This window comes from Rattus norvegicus, chromosome 18 (assembly GCF_021556685.1).
Source record: "Rattus norvegicus strain SHRSP/BbbUtx chromosome 18, alternate assembly SHRSP_T2T, whole genome shotgun sequence".
Classification (NCBI taxonomy): Eukaryota; Metazoa; Chordata; class Mammalia; order Rodentia; family Muridae; genus Rattus; species Rattus norvegicus.
This window is the reverse complement of record NC_141551.1, coordinates 84,339,747-84,360,214: the sequence shown is the minus strand read 5'-3', so window position 1 is coordinate 84,360,214 and position 20,468 is coordinate 84,339,747. Positions and strand designations below refer to the sequence as shown.

The 20,468-nt window shown below is 39.0% G+C and overlaps 1 protein-coding gene and 1 long non-coding RNA gene across 6 annotated transcripts in view; one reads left to right on the top strand and one right to left on the bottom strand.

Annotated features, from left to right (window-relative positions):
* The window catches only part of Rttn (rotatin), a 169,745-nt gene that overhangs the window by 25,866 nt on the left and 123,411 nt on the right, over positions 1-20,468 (bottom strand). The window contains exons 35-41 of one of the 5 annotated variants that reach the window (XR_015642117.1): positions 19,183-19,276; positions 13,631-13,820; positions 12,046-12,136; positions 9,956-10,109; positions 8,971-8,997; positions 5,364-5,501; positions 4,100-4,317 (exon numbers count right to left, since the gene is read on the bottom strand). Coding sequence is in view for 3 of the 5 variants with exons in the window: in NM_001170436.2 (NP_001163907.2) it covers positions 4,100-4,317; positions 5,364-5,501; positions 9,956-10,109; positions 12,046-12,136; positions 13,631-13,808; positions 17,760-17,774; positions 19,183-19,276 (888 nt within the window). In the remaining 2 variants the exon portion in view is untranslated. 5 annotated transcript variants of the gene reach the window in all.
* Positions 1-20,468, top strand: part of LOC147999910 (uncharacterized) — a 101,848-nt gene that overhangs the window by 61,939 nt on the left and 19,441 nt on the right. The window lies entirely within an intron of this gene.

Below are 20,468 nucleotides of genomic sequence, written 5' to 3'. Positions count from 1 at the left end.
GCTTGAGTTGTTAGTTGGAGCAGTCCAAAAGACCCCGAACACAATATATTCTCTATCTGTTGTCCTTTCTTGCCCCCCTTGAATGTAAGACCCTATCGCACTTCAGTCACAGGACTTCCAGGAAACAGGATGAAACTGACCTGAAAGTCTTCTCCCCAAGAACTTTCTTTCCTTTGTGCACCAATGTGCTGTGCAAGTTGCACCTCTTTCTTCCACCCTTTCATCTCCCTAACACTAGATAGAAAAGAAAAGAAGGATAGAGGAGAAAGAGGGTGACATTATTGTTAGACTACTTCCTGCTGATGAGAGGTGTCAAGTTCCTTGGGGCAAGACTGATCTCCACCCTCAGGATATCTAATTTTTTCCTTCTTGGTTCTTCTTTGAGCATGACTACTTAACAAACCACTGGCAACAGCACACAACCAACAACCCACAGCACCTTTCAGGGCCCTAGCATCTATAGACCTTCTGAAAAGTCCCCCAGAACTCCAAATACCACACAACAGCAGAAACTATCTGCATCTGGCAAAATCACACCCCTGCTAGAGCATGAGGCAAATCATAGCTGCTGTGGACAATCAAATCCCATATTCCACAAGTGGGATTAAAATGAAAACATATTCTTATAGTATTTCTGTGTTTTAAAGAAACCAAAATTCTCAATATACCTCTAACTAGCTGTGACACCAAGAAATACACATTGGCTGGACTAGAAAGATTTCCACAGTGCTGTAATAGTGGCGCTTTTATCATAGGCGTAGCCAACATTGTCTAATTGTCCTTGAGGCACTCAAAAGAAGGAAATTCATGCCTGATATTGTAAACAAGTTACTTGTGGTTGGAGAGGTCATAGATTCAAGATTAGAACCTCCTATTACCATTTTTCTAAACCAGTATAAATTCTAACTGTATTCCAAATGCATATCCTCATACCTAAGTGTAGCTTTCACCCCTTATTAAAGAAGTTTTATTTTTGTATCAGGTGGAGAATATTACAGAATATATGTCTAATAATGGTCACTGGGAGGAGGAGCCTGAAAGGGGGGCAGTGAGCAGGATACAAAGTGAATAATTAACAATTACTTTTAAAATAGTGTACATATGTACACACACATATATATATATAAATATACAACATATACATGTATGCACACACATATGTGGAGTTAACCTATAACAGGGGCAACAGTGATGCTATTAGACACTACAGACTAGCAAATAAAAGTCCAGTGCCAGGAATGTATTTTCTCATTTGAAGTTGTTAGTCTTATATTTTTGGTTGTGAGCCTAGCCTTTAACAGCTAAGCCATCTCTTAGCCCAAATGCTTGAATTACCATAGATGCCTAGAACAAATGAAACTCAAGACGGATTATCAAAATGTGAATGCTTCACTCCTTCTTTAAAAGGGGAATAAGAATACCCTTGGCAGGGAATAGAGAGGCAAAGATTAAAACAGACACAAAAGGAACACCCATTGAGAGCCTGCCCCACATGTGGCCCATTCATATACAGCCATCCAATTAGACAAGATGGATGAAGCAAAGAAGTGCAGGCCGACAGGAGCCGGATGTATATCGCTCCTGAGAGACACAGCCAGAATACAGCAAATACAGAGGCGAATGCCAGCAGCAAACCACTGAACTGAGAATAGGACCCCCGTTGAAGGAATCAGAGAAAGAACTGGAAGAGCTTGAAGGGGCTCGAGACCCCATAGGTACAACAATGCCAAGCAACCAGAGCTTCCAGGGACTAAGCCACTACCTAAAGACTATACATGGACTGACCCTGGACTCTGACCTCATAGGTAGCAATGAATATCCTAGTAAGAGCACCAGTGGAAGGGGAAGCCCTGGGTCCTGCTAAGACTGAACCCCCAGTGAACTAGATTGTTGGGCGGAGGGCGGCAAGGGGGGGAGGATGGGGAGGGGAACACCTATAAAGAAGGGGAGGGGGAGGGATTAGGGGGATGTTTGCCCAGAAACTGGGAAAGGGAATAACACTCGAAATGTATATAAGAAATACTCAAGTTAATAAAAAAAAAAAAGTTGTTAGTCAGTAAGATGACGGCAACACATACTCATGCCATTTGGAAGGTTCATCACTACTGACTAGCTTTCACAGTGCTGAAGTGTGAGATGCATCATCAGTCTTGCTGAGCTGTGAATCTTGTGATCTACAATGATCTACAATGCCGCAGATAATTCCACTGATACAACAGTGCCAACAATGTCACAGGAAAAACTAAGCCACTTTAGTTTTTGGATTTGGAATCAAGACAGCAGGGGCAGCATCCAGTTTTAAGATTTATTTAATGTACATGTGTGTACATCTAAGTGCATTATTGTGTATCACATGCAACCAATGGAGGCCACTCCGAAGACAGCATGGATCCCCTGGAACAGGAGTTATAGGCAGTTATGAGCTACCATATGGATGCTGGGAGCCAAACCCAGGTTCTCTGCAAGAATTATAAGTGCTCTGTCCTAGTGTCTAGTTCTTCACTGGAAAAAGCTGAAAGGATGTATGTAAGAAAGTTATCTATAAGGGGTTGGGGATTTAGCTCAGTGGTAGAGCGCTTGCCTAGCAAGCGCAAGGCCCTGGGTTCGGTCCCAAGCTCCGAAAAAAAGAAAAAGAAAAAAAAAGAAAAAAAAAAAAGAAAGTTATCTATAGGGAAGCTCTGGTCTCATCAAAATAAACAGCTCTTAGAGGAGACCAAGCTCTGCAGTAAACAACATTTGCAGACAGATGACAAAATGTAGGAGACCTTCTGTTAGGATTCTTAGTGATGCTGAGAAAACAACCAGATTTTGTAAAACAGGAAAAAAAATTACTCCAAGGTATCCTATAAAGCATCCTTTAACTGGAGCAGAAAGTATCTCTTGTCTTTTTGCTATTGCTTTTAATTAAATTTCTGGTAGTATACAAAAGAATGGGTTTGATTATAACATTTCTACAATATTACTCTATTACTCTCCCCTCCCGCTCTTACTGGCACTGTTCTACCTAGAAGCAGCATGCCCTTCTGACTTTATGACATAAATTCTACTATCTCCTCATTTCCCTTTCAGTTTTGCCTGTCTACCAGCCTTCTCTGCATCTCAACACAGTCAAGACTGATGCTAAAAATGTACAAGTAGTCATGCCATAAATACCTTCTTGAGGACAACATTCACAAACCAAGGGGAGAGAAAAATCTCTAAATTCAAAGCAAAAAAGGGACCACCACATATCAGATGGCACAACCAACCATGTAAATTACATCTAGCTGATTTGCGAATCCCTCATATAGAATTCTATCACTTTTCCACATTTCAGAAAGAAGATTAAAATCAAGAAATTAAAGGACCCCCTACCTATCTCTGGGTCTTGATGTTTGAGGCTTGCTTGAACTCCCGATTCTCTTGCTGCTACATGCTGAGTGCTGAGATTCAGGTGCCTATCATCATAACCAGTGTGTGTCATGTTGGACACAGATCCTACAAACTCATGCATGTTTATGCACGCACTCTACCAACAAAGCTATATTCTCAGAAAGCTCCTGCCCCATCCTATAATGTCATATGCTGAAATGTCTGAGGCAGGAAGATTACAATTTTAAGGTTAGCCTACATTATACAGGGTAAATTCAAGGCAAGCTTGAGCAACTTAAAATTTATGTCAAAATCAAAGGTAAAACAAAGGATCTAGGGATACAGCTTAGGAATAGAGTGTTTTCCTAGCATGCAAGAAGTCCTGAGTTCAATCTCTAATCACCACCCCCATACGAACACACACACACACACACACACACACACACACACACACACACAGTCACATATACAAGGACAAACAGATACATACTCATTCACACACATACACTCATATGAACATACACAAACACTCACACAGACACACATAGGTAGCTACAGAGTGCTAGTAATACAACTAATTGTAAAAGAAATACTTGATCTATTATAATTTTCTACTATATGCTTACTCAATCAAAATGGTCATTGACTCCTTAATAAAAATGTTTGAAAAAATTTAAATTGATGAATAATGAAAGGGAATTCATTTAAAGATACATAAAGTCTAAAAAAATTTCAAGAAATCACACACCTGAAGAATTGTTTCATTAAGTCGCTCTGAAGATCTAAGGCTTCCCTGAGTTCCATCAAGAAGGAAGGCCACTGTTGGGGTCTGACATGCATTTGTTTTATCCTTGTCCTGGACACGCCTCTTTTCTTCCTCAGCCAAGAGAACAGACAGGAACTGGAGGCTGGCAATACTAAGGGCAGGACACTTGACTGAGAGGCCCACACATCTGCACAGTGTATCTACAAGGAGAATGATTTCAGATGTATATGTTTGACAACTTCTTCAAAATTAAAGAGGAAAATAATCAGATTTGTATTTGTAATTAAATTTATAGCATTCTTATTTTTAAAGATGCAAAGCTATCAATATATACATGAATAAAAAGTTTTAAAGTCAGTATTAAGGCAACATACTGAGTTATGAAATCTACTTAAGTTTTCATTACATGAGTTTTTCAGTATATATACATGATACATGGAGACAAGATGTGGATAACTACTTTGAGCTAACATTTAAAGTTTTGAGAATTTTTAACTTCTGAATTTTTACTTCAGTACTAAGAAAATGTTAGCCTGAGTTTACAGGTATGGCTAAGGTATGGCTTAGCACTTGTCTAACATGTATATAGCCCATATAGAAACCTATTTTATATGCTTCCTAAAAATGTACTTTAAAAATAATTAAATAAAATTAAAATTAAAAAGACTAATAAATATTATACCTATGTAAAGCCCTGCTATGTTAAAGTTTATGAGAAGACTATTTTAAAAAATCAAAACTTATTTATTTAAAAATAGTCACTTGCTTATTTTAATGGGAAATAGAAAATATAAAAATAACCACATTATTGGTATTTCTGGGCTATAAAAAATGTCTTCAGAAAAGATAATGCTTTAGAATTTTCCATCTTGATATTGCTTGCATATGAGATTCCATATATCCACATTTAACACAGAATGGAGATATAGCAAATAACAGAAATGACCGACTTCTTTGGGAACAAATATAAATCTAATTGTTTTATAATCTTAATATATATATTTTCATGAAAAAACAGACTTTTCTTACTTAGCTTTTGACACACTGAAATTTATTGCTGCTTTTTAAATTGCAATTTGGGAGAAAGAAGGCTCATCCGGAGTAGTGAAAATTCTCAAGTCAAGTATCCTGAAATTATTTCCTATACCATGCCATACTTATGTGGAGAATTTACACATTTAGCTGACAATAAAGATTATCTTATTTTTATTAGGTGAGACACCCCAATCCTTTAAGATCTACTTACCAGTCACTGCCTCCCAGTGCTTGGCAAGAGCTGAGGTAAGAGGAACAAGGGAGACAGCACCAGCCTTCCTCAGTAGTGTGGCCAGAAGGTCAAATAAATGTGTCCATGTGCGGTGAAAAGCCAACACTAACTGTACATCTGTAAATTAATCAAAATGCTACAAGTTATTAACAAGAAGAGAACCTTCAAACATTAACAACTTACCATTATACTTTATTAGATCCACATAGAAAAAGGTATATACACTTGCTAAAAAAAAAAAAAAAAAAAAAAGGCAGTGTAAAGGATCTACTTCAGCAAATAGTGCCATATCACAATATGTCACTGAGGAAAGCCAGGACAGGAACACAAACAGGGGAGGAACCAAGAAGCAGGGACTGATACAGAGGCCATGAAAGAGTCCTGCTTGTGGTTTAATCCTCATGGCTTGTTCAGACTGCTTCCCTGTAGCATCCAGGACTACCTGTCCATTACTAGCACAGCCCACCATGAACTGAGTCCTCCACTGGCCAATCTGATGGGGGTGTTCTCTCAATTGAGGTTTCTCTTCCAAAAGACCCCACCCTGCATCAAGTTGACATAAACTCTAGCCTGCACAATTATCCAAGTCACTACAATTAACTTCTTACTTCTTTTTCTACTGCTACTTAAAGGTATGTCCCTTTACCCTTCTACAAAGTCATGCAAGCCATGCTTTCATTAGAATATTTTCAATAACAATCAGAAAGTACGATACAGTAAATACAAACTACAATTTCTGAACTGCACAGTAGGCATATTATAAAACATAACCGTGGCTATTTCTGTGAAACAAACTTTCCTCTTATTTTCTTTATTCCCTCTAGCAGCTTTGTGCAGAGACGAAAAGGAAAGCACGATATGCTGGGGTCAAGGCAGAAGAGAAAGAAAATTTTCTTTGAAGAGCCAAACAGAGAATTACCCCACAAAGAAAACTACACTACAAAGCAGACTGAGCACTGCTGCCTTTGTGGACCCCTTGTTAGAGAAGTTAACCTTCCATAGTAAGGACGTTGTGTAGAGGGAAGTTGGACAGCACTGGCTATCTCTGAAGTCTCTCTGGCCATATCTCTGCAGTTCTGTCACCTTTCATCAAACTTCATGGACGTAAGCAAGGGGACATTGTCCAGGTGTTCCTTAGCACCAGTGAGTTCCTTGGAGAGAACTCCTACCAAGTATTCAGGCCACAACCAGTCCCAGTGCTCCTCAGCTGTCTTGTTGCTAATCTCACTGAGAAGCACTTTAGGTGTTTCCTGATTGCCAATCCCTATGATATGCTGTGTACTCACATGTATTACATGCATATTTGCATGACCCCTTTAAAATACCACAGAAAAGTCTACTCATTTCATTCAATATAGGCTTAAGAATGATAAAATATTTAACTTGGAAGATAAATTTCAAAAGCTATTAACATTTAAATGTATTATCATATTTACTAAATATTTTAATTAAATTTATTTGCTTATATATAAAGTATTGAATTATATACTTGAACTAGCAAATCATATAAATATGTAATATGTATAGATATCTAATATATTTCTAAAAGTATATAGGAGAAACAATAAAAAAAATCTACAAGGCCACAACAGTCACACACTGTTTTCAAGTGACTGCTAGATCGAGCAATTATCATCATCATAGTACTGTAGACAAATATTGTAGTGCCTTGCACACCCATGAACTCAATGTCAGTGTTGGTCAAGTAATAGCTACAAAACCAAACATAAGAAATTACTAAATAAGAATTTATGAGATACAACTGAGCTCTGTTAGACCACACATCACACTAATATCTACCTCATGCCCTTCTCACAAGATCAATCTATATTGTTGTTGAGACTGCAGTCTAACCTACTAAGCTTCATTAAATTGTTGCTAACCTGAAGAGAATTTCCAAGCAGGAAAATACTGCAACTCAAACAGAAAAGTAATTTTAACATTGATATGAGCAATACTGTGGTCTGGCACTGCTCATGACCAGAGCATCTTTCACTTTCACACCTCAATGGCAACGCAAATCCAAACAATTCAAAGGATCTTAAATGCTCATATTATATGCTGAACTGGCTTATACCTGCAACTTCCATTTGGCCTTACCATATACATAAAAACAGTACTCCAAGCTCATTACAGACTGTAACTTGTTTCAACTGAAACATGGAGGAGAGTTCTGAATATGTATGTATGTATGTGTGTATATATATGTATATATACATACACAGACACACAGACACACACACACACACACACACACACATATATATATATGCCCTAAGTTTCTCCTGATGCCATTTCAGGTCATTCTAATTATAAAACACATGATCAAAACTTCTCAAAATACTGACAGCAGAGGGGATAAAACAAAACAAAAACTTTGAACACAGGACCCAGACTCTCTGAGCTGGATCTAACCTGAAAGCCTTCTCTCTGAGGAATACATTTCATGGTAGAAACAGGCATCATTCTAGCTTCCAAAGGAGGGAAGCAACTGAGAGTCCTAATTAACTAAAGTAAGATGTCTATGAACAACAACAATGACTAACATGGCACAATAACTCTAAGCGTGCAGGAGCGGCACCGATACCTTGTTGGTAACCAACCACTCTCTAATGGATTTCCTTCACAAGAAGAAAATGATACCTAGTCCTCTTAGCTCTAGCCAACTATCCAGGGGTAGCAAAGTCACGGATCTCATAGAAAACCTACAAATGCCAATGCACTAATACAATGCACTAACCACACCCTAATAATTGATATTATACTCACAGTAAGTATAGGTCTCACCCCTCCTCAAAAAAAAAAGTCTCTTTGCTAGAGATGATAATCATTACAGAAAGCCACAACCAATCAAAATTGATAGACCAAAAGATTGTGTGGAGCCTAGTCCTACCTGATACATGACCATACAACCCCTGCCCCTAAGGCTCAGGGATCATTGCAGAACTAGACGGAAAGATTGTCAACAGGACGTTTGTTGTAAGATTTTATCTCCCAGAAATGTCAGAGAAGATGCAACCATGAAGTCTCACAACTGCCTAAGCAAGAGCTGAGCAGGATCATTCTAATAGACATGCTACCACTGACGGGGAAAATCTCATAGGGCCTCAAACACAGACAAAGAATTAAAAGCAAATAAGGAATTCTGATAGTAGGAAAAATAGTCTGTCTCTTCGTCAGGGAAGAAACCTCAAACTGGTTATCTAATACTAGTGGTCTACCCGGAAATCATATAAAGATGTGACATTCAATGAACTAAAAAGGTTTTTTTTTTGGGGGGGGGTAGGGGGAGGGAGGAACAAGTCAAGAAATTGAAGCCATGAATTTGAGAGAAAGTGGGGGATGGAGACAAGGGAAGAGTTGGAGGGAAAAAAGGAAGGAAGGAAATTTGATTGTGTTCATTTTTTTCTTTTTATTTCTTCTTCTCACATATTTCTACCATGTATTACACCTGACCAGTTTTCCTTCCCTCCTATCTTCTCATTCCCTCCACACCATCTCTCATCTCCTCCTCTACTTCTCTTCTGTTTCCCTTCAGAAAAGAGCAGGGATATCACCATAAGTTACAATAAGACTAGGCACATACCCTCATATCAAGACTGGATGAGGCAACCTAATAGGAAAAGAGAATCCCCAAGTCAGGTAAAAAAGTCAGAGATATTCCCCGCTACTACTATAAGGAATTCCACAAGAAAACCAAGCTACACTCCCATAACAAATATGCAGCCCTAAGTCAGACCTATATGGGCTTCCTGATTATAGGTTCAGTCTCTGTGAGTCCCTATGAGCCCTGGTTAGGTGATTCTGTGGGTCATGTTATTGCTGCATCCTTGACCCCTCTGGGTCCTCCAGTCCTTCCTCCCCCTTTTCTGCACAATTCCCCAAGCTCTACCTAATGTTTTGCTGTGGGTCTCTGCATCTGTTCCTATCAGTTGCTAGATGACTCCTCTCTAATAAGGATGATGCTAGGGTCTGGTCAACTAGTAGAGAAGAATGATTAGCAATCATTTCACTGATTCCCTTTGTGGCATGGAGCTCAAGTTGGACCAGCCTTTGGTTGGCCACTCCCACAAGTTCTGTACCACCTTTATACCAGCACATTTTGTGAGCACAAAAATTGTAGATTGAAGGTTTTATTGCTGGTTTGGTGTCTCAATCCCTTCACTGGAAGGTTTGCCTAGATATACAAGATGGCTGGTTCAGGGTCAACATCCCCATTAGTAAAAATCTTTGTCACCCTTGTAGATCTCAGGGAGTTTCCATTACATTAGCTGCTTCCCTGGTCCCCAAATTGCTGCCCAGTTCCAGTAGCTCTCCCAGTACTCTTTCCCCTCTATCCCTGAGGATAGCTCAGTGGTTAAGAGCACTGACTGTTCTTCCTAAGGACCTGGGTTCAATTCCCAGCACCCGCATGGCAGCTAACAACCATCTGCTACTCATGTATGAGAGGATCCATTAACCTCCATGGGCACCAGGCATGAATGTGGTATAGATATACATGCAGACAAAACACCCACACACATAAATGCATTTTAATTTAAACAAACAAACAAATAAGTAAACAAACTTACCCAATACATCTTTGGTACACACAATGAGAACTCGGATGACATTAGTGATAAGAGGTTTCAAGAGCTCATCTTGTGTCACAAGTTTAGGATCTACCAACAGACAGGACTTCAAAAGCTGGAACAAAGAGGATAGGTACTCCAAAAAAAAGGAAGTCTATTTGCAAAAAGAGATAGAATATGGTAAACAGATTTCATAAAACATCTATCTAGGTGGCATCATAGTAATTTGCTTTTCCATGTGTTATACAAAATCGTTTCTTTATAAAATGTATTCAGTAAGATACTAAAAAAGCACTCATCATAAATTATATGCTATAAACTTAATATGCAACAGGCAATAGTTTCCAATATTAAAAGCATATCAGTAATGGTCACATTAGCACTATTAAGTATACCACAAGTAAACAACACAGTATTTTCAAAGGTGATTTCCATATTTCATTTAAAGTATTTGTATTTTTAAAATAGGTAACTTGTGAAACCAATATCCCAGAAGCAGCAGAGAGGGTATTTAAAGTCAAAATAAACCAATTTGCAAAGAAAGATCTGATTATAAAAATAATCCTCAAAGTGCAAAAGTATGGGGGAAAAGACATCAAGCCTAATAAGCCTAGGTAATGTTATCAATAAAATGTATTTTGCTTCTAGTTATCCTTCAATATAAAAATAATATTTTGTAGGTCCATTAGAATTCTGCACTAAAGTCATCTGGCCCTGGGCTTTTTTTGGTTGGGAGGTTTTTAATGACATCTTTTATTTCCTTAGGGAACATGGGCCTGTTCAGATAGTTTACCTACTCTTGGTTTAACTTTGGTATGTGGTATCTGTCTAGAAAATCATCCACTTCCTCTAGATTTTCTAGTTTTGTTCAATATAAGCTTTTGTTCTAGGATCTGACTTTTTTTTTTAATTTCCTCAGTTTCTGTTATTATGTCTCCCTTTTCATTTCTGATTCTGTTAATTTGCACTCTGTCTCTGGGCCCTTTAGATAGTTTGGCTAGGGGTTTATCTATCTTGTCGATTTTCTCAAAGAATCTGCTTTTGGTTTTGTTGATTCTTTGTATCATTCTCCTTGTTTCTATTTGGTTGATTTAGGCCCTGAGTTTGACTATTTCCTGTGATCTACTCCATTTGGGTGTGCTTGCTTCTTTTTGTTCTAGCGCTCTCAGGTGTGCTGCTAAGCTGCTGGTGTAGGACTTCTCCAATTTCGTTACCAGGGGACTTGGTGCTATGAATTTTCCTCTTAGTACTGCTTTCATTCTGTCCCATAAGGATGCTGTGTCATCCTTTTCATTGAATTCCAGGAAGTCTTTAATGTCTTTCTTTATTTCTTCCTTGACCAGGTTATCATTGAGTAGAGAGTTGTTCAGTTTCCATGGGTATGTGAGGTTTTGGTTGCTATTGAAGTCTAGCTTTAGTTTGTGGTGATCTGTGGTGATGGGATGCATGGGATTATTTCAATCTTCTTGTATCTCTTGAGGTTTGTTTTGTGACCAATTATATGGTCAATTTTGGAGATGGTACCATGAGAAATGTTGAGAAAAAGGTATATTCTTTTGTAAAAAAATCTTTGATTCTCTTCATCTGCTGCCCTATTAAAGCTAAATAAAGTTTAATCTCTGGATACTAGAAATACTATTATAAATAAACCAGCCTGGTTTACAGAGTGAGTTCCATGTCTACACAGAGAAACCTGTCTCAAAAAATAAAAGAAAAAAGAAAAACAAGGAAACAAATAATACACTAATCTAACAACTTCAACCTAGGTAAAAATAAGACACTCCAGAGACATCCTAAAATCATAGTATAAGTGGGTTACGCCAGCGTCCCTTTATAAAGTACTGCTCCAAGGAATTAAACATTTATAAGTGATTAATGATGGAGTTAGGGGAAGTATTCAGTATTCTTTCCTCCAATCCCCGTCTCTTATACTAATTTTAAGTAACCTAGTTCAAAAAGCACATAACACCACACATATAATGAGAGATTTCCATCTTTTCTGTGGATGGATCTCCTTAGCAGACTTTGCTGTTTGGCCCTTAAGGCAAAAGACCCCTGACACAAGTGAGAGGCAGATCCAAGATGCTTACCTGAGCCTGAGTATGTTCAACAGCAGATGATAAAGACAGTGGGGTCTTGAGTTCCTGGACGCACATTTCTAGGAGGGAGGCATCCATAGTGCTGTCAAGGATAAAGGACACCCCATAGATAGTTACTATGCTTCTTACTAAAGACAAAACACCATAATGTTACGTTACCATATAACCCTGAATATAAATAGAGAGAAAGGGCTTTTCTAAGTAAAAACAAAAACAACAACAACAACAACAAAAACCTGTTTAAGGTTTCCCAGAGTACTTCAGAAAACAGGAATATATTGTTAGGTAAGTGTTAAAACAAAGAATTCTAAAGAGTGAAGTATCATAGTTAGCGTCAGCTGTTAATCTGGCACACCTGAACAGAAGAAACCACAGTTCAGGAATTGCCTCCATCATACTGTCCTGAGGGTATGTCTGTGGAGCATGCTCTTAGTTGCTAATTGATGTGAGTGGGCCTAGCCCCAAGTGGGAGGGACTAACCCTGGACAAGTGGATCTAGGTGGAGGAAGAGAGCTGCACAAGCTAGAGGGAGCAAGCCAGTGGCAGCACTCCTCCGTGGGCTCTGCTTCAGTTCCTGGCTCAGCTTAGCTCAGCTTCTCTTGATGATGAAGAAAACCTGTAAACCAAACCAAATAAGCCCTTTCCTCCTCTAAGTTGCTTTTGATTAGTGTTTATTACTACAACAGAAAACCTAAGGCAGAAATGTAGGGTTGATTTTTTTTCTTCAGTTCTATCTTCAAATCCCAAAAGAAAGAGAAGGCAGTACGGTTTAGCAAAGAGAAAAAAAAAAATATTTCAGACAGCACTTTTTGAAAGTAAGAAGAGAGAATGGCAGAGAAATAGACATATGCATATGGTTAAAAGAATGCTGGGAGAGAAGAGCTAGTGTCAGGAAGAGAGACATCACACTCAGCACACAGAAGGAGTATCTGCACCCTAGACTTCCTCAAGCTTCCCCTTTAAGCTGGGGCCAACAATATCCTGTAGAGGACAAAGCAACACCAGGCAAGGAATAAACTGTAACCTTAGACGGGCCTGAGCACAACCGCTAAGGCTTTGCTGCTATGTAAATACCATCATCAGAGGCTCATTAATATTAGGAAAATGAAAAACTAAAACAAGTCATTGTTTCCATAAATTCTACCATAACATTTTTAATGAATTTAGTTTCCCATAACAAAATACATATGAATGAAATTCAACAGTGATTTTCAACTTGGGGTCATTATTCTGATGTGGCTGCTAGAGAGAGGAATCCTCAAACTCCTTCCTGTCCATCACAAAGAGTAAACAAGTGGAATATACTGCACTCCGTGACTATGATAGAAGGCATAAGGTTCAGAACCATCTCAACTTTTAAAACTTAAGAAAAAAAATCTTTCTGTGCTTAACAATCAAGCTAAGAAGCTGATACATGTATATTAACATAACAGAGGGAGGAAATAACAACAGCAACATCTGTGAAGCCAAGGACGGCAAAAGCAAAAGCCTGGAATTTAAGGGTATAAGAACAGAAGAGAACATACGTGAGGAACATACATCTTGTATTCATCATCGCTATGCCCTTATCTCTTACCTACAGAGGAGTTCTATGAGATGAGCTTGTTGAAAAGCATTTGCAGCATCTCTTGGAGTAACTGCCAAGAGGTTGTCTAAGAGGCTACACACTGCTGACAGCAGAGACGGAGTAACAAACACACACTGCCTGTGCAGGGAAGCAGACGGCGATGAGTCACGCGGTCGCACAGGTCTGACTTCAGGTTGACCTGTTATTTACAAAGAGCATAAAAAATTATTCCATCTAGATCCCAACCCAATCCCAAATGTTTGTAAGGTCCCATCCACAAGAAAAAAGTGCCTGAGTTACTTCACCAAAGACAACTAGTTTGAGAATGCCTGTCTTGTTAAGCTCTAACACTCCAGGTAAGAGTTTTCACTCCAGAAGCTTTCACTACCGGACCTCGACCCAGCCCAATCAGCTGGGTGCATGTGACCAAAGCCACTTCCTGTTCAGTGACTCTGACCTTGGCCTCTAGCTACCTGCTGTGTCTCATCACCTGCTACCAGCAGAAGAGATCCTGCAGCCTACCTTGCTCTGGCTTTCCCTTGGAGAGCTGTAACCATTGAGTCCTTTGGGCTATGCCTGAACCCCGTGAGACTTTTTGCTCCTGCAGGCTATTCCCCACCAGCTGTACCCCATTACAACCAGTAATGTATATGTGGGAATTATATACAGATGTGGAGGCCAGAGTCTAAACTGGGTGTTCCCCTTTTTATTGCTTTCCATCTATCTTATGGTCTGAAACAGAGTCGGTTGGTCAGTCTCTCTCTCTCTCTCTCTCTCTCTCTCTCTCTCTCTCTCTCTCTCTCTCTCTCTCTCTCTCAACACGAACATCACCAAAGCAACTAGATGGACTACTCAGTGAAGCTCAGTTATCTGCCTGTTTCTGCCCTCGGCACTGGCATGAAAAGCATGTGTCACGACAACCAACTTTCCACATGGATGCTAAAGGATTACAGAGCAAACACTGTGCCCACTGAACCCTCTCCCTAACCCAATCAGATGCTTTCTTATTGATATTTTGGGGTAATTCTGATGTACCAATTTGAAGATACCCTCCTTGATTTTTCAACACCTGAATAGTTCATTACAGTAGATATTTACTTGTAAACACCCTCCTGCTTATGGGAATCTGGGTATGTGATATATTTCCTAATTGCAAATATTTCATTAAATAATCATGTGCATGTATACTTTTATGCTTTTAGGGATGAGTTATATGAAAATTGCTATCTGTAAGATAAATGCATTTATAGAGTCATTAGATATTGCCAAGTTCCCTTCCAAAAATGTTACACTAATTGCATTCCCTCTTACAATTTATAAAAGTGTTGTTTTCCATAGTCTTGCCAAGAGGATGCACTGCCAGTGCTTTTTAATAGCTGGCAATTTAATTTAATAGCTAAGAACGAGGGTCATGGTGTAGCACTAATTTGTATGCATCTGATAATATGGGTTCCTCATGTCTTTTGTGCCTGTTTGTCTCATGTCCCTGCTCACTTTTACAAGTTGTCAGTCCTATTCCTTCTTAAGAATTAAGTGTGCTAAATGCTTAGACAGCATTTCCTGTAAGCAATGTTCCACATAGTTATGCTACTTTGTCAAGCAATCTCTTCACTTTATGATCTTTTCTGCTTCATAAGTCGTTTTTATTGTTGTTAGTTAAATGTAAATGTGTCCTTCTTATTGAATTTTGACTCTGACATGAGATTAGAGTCTTCAATGTGGTTTTATAAGCATCCATCCATGTGTCCTTCTAGTATTCATTAATTTCACTTTTTACTTTGGAGCCCAGATGATTCTGCGTAAGATGTGCTCTTGTGTCAAATGGCTGGCCAGTTTTCATTATTATCTATCAAAAGACCTACGGCTTATCCAGAGACCTGAGGTGACACTTTAATCATTATGGATACATTCTCACTTCTATTTATTTTTCATTGCTGGTAATAAAAAAGATTCAATATTATTTTTTAATCAGTTATTATATCCAAGTAGCATTTTCCTGGCTACTTCTGTATACTCATTCTTCATTTTGTTTTGTTTTAAGGGTGAATACAATTTTCCTACTACAAAGAAATCTGATGTTATTTTGACTGGACACTAATTTATAGATTAACTTATAGAAATTAACATTTTACATATTTTTGATATCAGCTATGCTATCTAAAAATAATGTATTTTTAAATGTTTGTTCACATCTATTTTGTGGGCTGAATTTTAAAGTTAAATTATTAATAATAATTGTGGTTTTTCTTCTATAATTATTGCAGGTAAGATGGCTCAGCAGGCCTAGGTTGCAGCCAAACCTAACTTCAATCCTTGTGACTTTTTTACTATTTAATAAAATTGTTTAAAGATTTGTAAGCATACAACATAGAGGTTGAATTAAGTATTTTTTATAATTAAATCTTTTTTATTAACTAACATAAATTACCAAGGTGGAAACCTGTTTGTGAAATTATTATAATACAGTAATGAAAATTCAATGAAGCAAACTTTTTTGTAAGAATATCTTCTGTACATCAGTGTTCACATTTAACTTCCTTTAGGAAGTATTATTTCTTTTAGGTCAGAAATTTAGGGCTAACAAATGAGTCCAACATATTCTCTAGGATTCAAAGATGAGTTGTAAACTCCAATATAAATACAACTTAAAGTAGAGTTGGTTGTGGTCCAAAGACAAAAAGTAAAACATACTGGATTTATAAAAGTGCACTGCAGGGATGGAGAATTGATATAAAAATTTTTCTGTGTGGGTATAGCATGAAAATGGCCCTAGGTTCAGTCCTTATCTGCAGGAAAATAAATAAAAATATATTTCAGGTTGCTTGTGTGGATTTCTAAAAACAAAAACACCAATAGATTTTGTTTCAAATGACTGCACATCCTTATAGAATACATGTTAACTACAATTTCTTCACATCCAAGTCACGTACTATTAAGTGCTTCCCAAAAGAGGATTAAAATGTGGAGTCATATGCAGTGGTTATTTACTGAAATACTAAGTAAGGAGCCATGTGGCGATCAGACTTATTATTATTGTTGTTGTTGTTTATTTATTTATTTACAATCCAGACACTGACCCCCAACAGTTCACCCCGTTCTTCCTTCCCCATCTCTGAGAGGATGCTCCCTCCGCACCAGACAGCCCCTCTCCCTGAGCCCTCAGCTCTCTCCAGGGTTAAGTGCATCTTCTCCCACTGAAGCCAGACCAGGCAGTTCTCTGTTCTCTATGTGTCAGGGGCCTCTCAACAGTTCCTGTGTGCTGCCTGGTTGGTGGCTCAGTGTCGGGAAGCTCCCAGGGGTCCGGCTAAACAACTTCCCTAAAGAATGATTTATTTAAGTGGCTATTAGCCCAAATGCTTGAATTACCCTAGATGCACAGACACATGAAACTCAAGAAGGATGACCAAAATGCGAACACTTCACTCCTTCTTTAAAAGGGGAACAAGAATACCCTTGGGAGAGAATAGGGAGGCAAAGATTAAAACAGAGAATGAAGGAACACCCATTCAGAGCCTGCCCCACATGTGGCCCATACATATACAGCCACCCAATTAGACAAGATGGATGAAGCAAAGAAGTGCAGGCCGACAGGAGCCGGATGTAGATCGCTCCTGAGAGACACAGCCAGAATACAGCAAATACATAGGCGAATGCCAGCAGCAAACCACTGAACTGAGAATGGGACCCCCGTTGAAAGAATCAGAGAAAGGGCTGAAAGAGCTTGAAGGGGCTCGAGACCCCATATGAACAACAATGTCAACTAACCAGAGCTTCCAGGGACTAAGCCACTATCCAAAGACTATACATGGACTGACCCTGGACTCTGACCTCATAGGTAGCAATGAGTAGCCTAGTAAGAGCACCAGTGGAAGGGGAAGCCCTTGGTCCTGCCAAGACTGAACCCCCAGTGAATGTGATTGTTGGGGGGAGGGTGGTAATGGAGGGAGGATGGGGAGGGGAACACCAATATAGGAGGGGAGGGAGAGGGGCTAGGGGGATGTTGGCTGTGAAACCAGGAATGGGAATAACAATAGAAATGTAAATAAGGAAAACTCAAGTTAATAAAGATGGAAAAAAACGCAAAAAAAAGAATGATTTAAATTATTTATTTTTTAAAGTATTAAATGTGGGGGTACACCTGAGTGCAGGTGCCCTGTGAGGTCCCCTAAAGCAGTGACTGCAGTTATCAATTGGCAGCTCAGCATGGGAGTTGAGAAACTAACTTGGTACCTCTGCAAGAGCAGCAGCACTCTTATCTGCTGAGCCATCTGTCTCTCTAGCCTCTCATACTTTTACCTCCCTTTCCATCTTTTATTAAAGCAAAATATCTTCCTAAAAGAAAATAACTTAAGTGGGCTCAGGGGAGAGAGCAACGGGTAACGTACTTGCTCTATCTTGAGAGTTCAGATGCTCATCACCCATGAAAAGCTGGGTATGGCAACAAACATCTGAGATCCTAGTCCTGGGAATTAACAGCCAGTGAGCTCCAAATTCAGTAAGAAACCTCATCTCAAAAAAATGGAATGGAGAGGGGAGCTGGGCATATAATCTCACCTCAGTCTTTGAGCAAATGGCAACTGCTAGCTGCTGAAAAAGTGACAATTTTCTCTAAGATTGTAGTTTCTGATGAGCTAAGCATGCTCAGTGAAGATAACAAATACAAAAGAAATGTTTGAACAGCATATTTCATCTTTTAAAGTTCTATGGGGGTAAATGCCTTTAATCCCAGCACTTGAGAAGCAGAGATAGGCAGATAGACCTCTATGAGTTCCAGGGCAGCCAGGTCTACAAAGGAAGTTCAAAATAGCCAGAGCTACACAATGAGACCCTATCGAAACAATATAAAGGAACACAAAGGTTGGGGGATGAGAACGAGGGGGGAGATCTGGAAAGAATTGAGAGAATGGAATGAATATGCTCAAAATAAATACAAAACTAAAAATTCTGAAAGAACTTATAAAGTATAAGCAAGACCTTTGCACTGTGGGTTATTCAGAGAAACACTCTGTACGGAGTATTCCCTGATTATAGAATGCATCATCATCATAGCAGTGTTTGGCTATCTCCAATGAAAGAAAATTGTGCCCAATGCTCCTTAAAGAGAAAAATGAAAGATGCTCAAAAACCTTAAAGCATGGAGCTCAAACAGACATGGTACAAGGGAAGTATGTAGCTAGTATAGGACATACAAGGGAAGTATGTAGCTAGTATAGGACGCACAAGGGAAGAACACCTGTCCATGTTTAGAATATTTAGAAGTTTTCTATGAAACATTCATGAGGAAGTAAATGCTAGTCATACTGTTTTTATCCAGAAGTAATAATCCTTTGGAAATCTTAGTTTTACAATTTTCTGTGCTGCTAAAAAATTAAAGGGAGGATGATTGGGAAAGGCTTGTAATATCAACCCCTGGACATACCACATACCACAGACCACAGGGAGGGAGGGAGGGAGAGAAGGAGGGAAGAGAAAGAGGGGAAGAGAGAAAGAGAGACAGAGACAGGGAAAGGGAAAACTAAAAGAATAAATAAATAAAAACCTTTATATACAAAAAAGAATACCTTGTGTCACAAACTGGTCAAGGGCTGCTGGTTCAGGAAGAAGTGTTGATGGCAGCAGGGGCTGAATCTCAGCACTGACCACCGAAGCCGCCACCTGTGAACCAGGTAGGTTCTCATTAATGTTGTAACATGGAAACAAACAGCAGGTATACAGACTATTAAGGAAGCCAGTTTTAAATTAATTTTGCCAGCTAACATAACTATAAAATACTTTAAATCTTGAGTTAGTCTTCCAACACTGACATTTTCTCTGACCTCTTATAGGAACTGCTATAATGTCCATAAATCAGTAACTCAAAAGAGCCAAGTTTTGATCAGAAGCCCAAGTAGGATTTAAGTTTCTGATATAAACTGGACTCTGGTCAGTTCGAGGATGGCGAGCATGACTCTGGCAGCCCTACTTTTCTCTCCCATCCCCTTGCCTTGCTACAAACCACTAGATTACATACCTAAAGCTAGCCACCAAATCTATTCGCTTGCTTGGTCACTTACCCCTCCTGAGGTTGACTACCAAAGTCCAACCATTAAAGTACTGAAGTCAAACACCTCCTTTGTCTCACCTAAATAACATGCCCAATTAAAACCAAGCACCTCATCTTAACATGGCAGTCTTTTGTCAAGTGGAACAAATATCGCTGCCCCTCTTCCTTGTTTCCTTCTCTTTCCTCACGCTCTATCTCCTGTCTTAGTCTCTTATTCCTTGGCCTGTCCCACTGAAGAATCATGCTCAGAACTTGCTCTTGGGTGTACAATGCCAATACCTTTCCTTTCATAAGCAATCTACAGCTCTCATTGCCCAAATGACAGAGTGTTTAAGATACATACTTATTCATAAAAAATTTATTGGTTTTGAGATTTTTACATTAGATATACATGTTAGCTATATGAGTGGTTTGCCACCACGTATGAATGTTTACCACCTATGTGCCTAGTGTACATGGAGAACAGAAGGTGGCCCCTGGAACTGGAATACACTGAACCTCAATCGTTTGAAAAATCAATAAATGCTATTAACTGCTCAGCCAACTCTCCAACACCCATGTTTGTTTAGTTTGTTTCTGATGTTTCAAATTGCACAATTAAGTTTTAATAATGCCTATAATAATCACTGTAAGTGTTGGAGACATGGATAACACAGAATGTAAAAGCACTTGCTGTTCTTCCAGAGGACCCACGTCCAATCTTCAGTACCCATTTGGCTGCTCACAACCTCTGCATCACAACCATTCCCAGGAGACCTGATGCCCTATTCTAAGGTCTACAGATACCAGACAAACATGTGATGA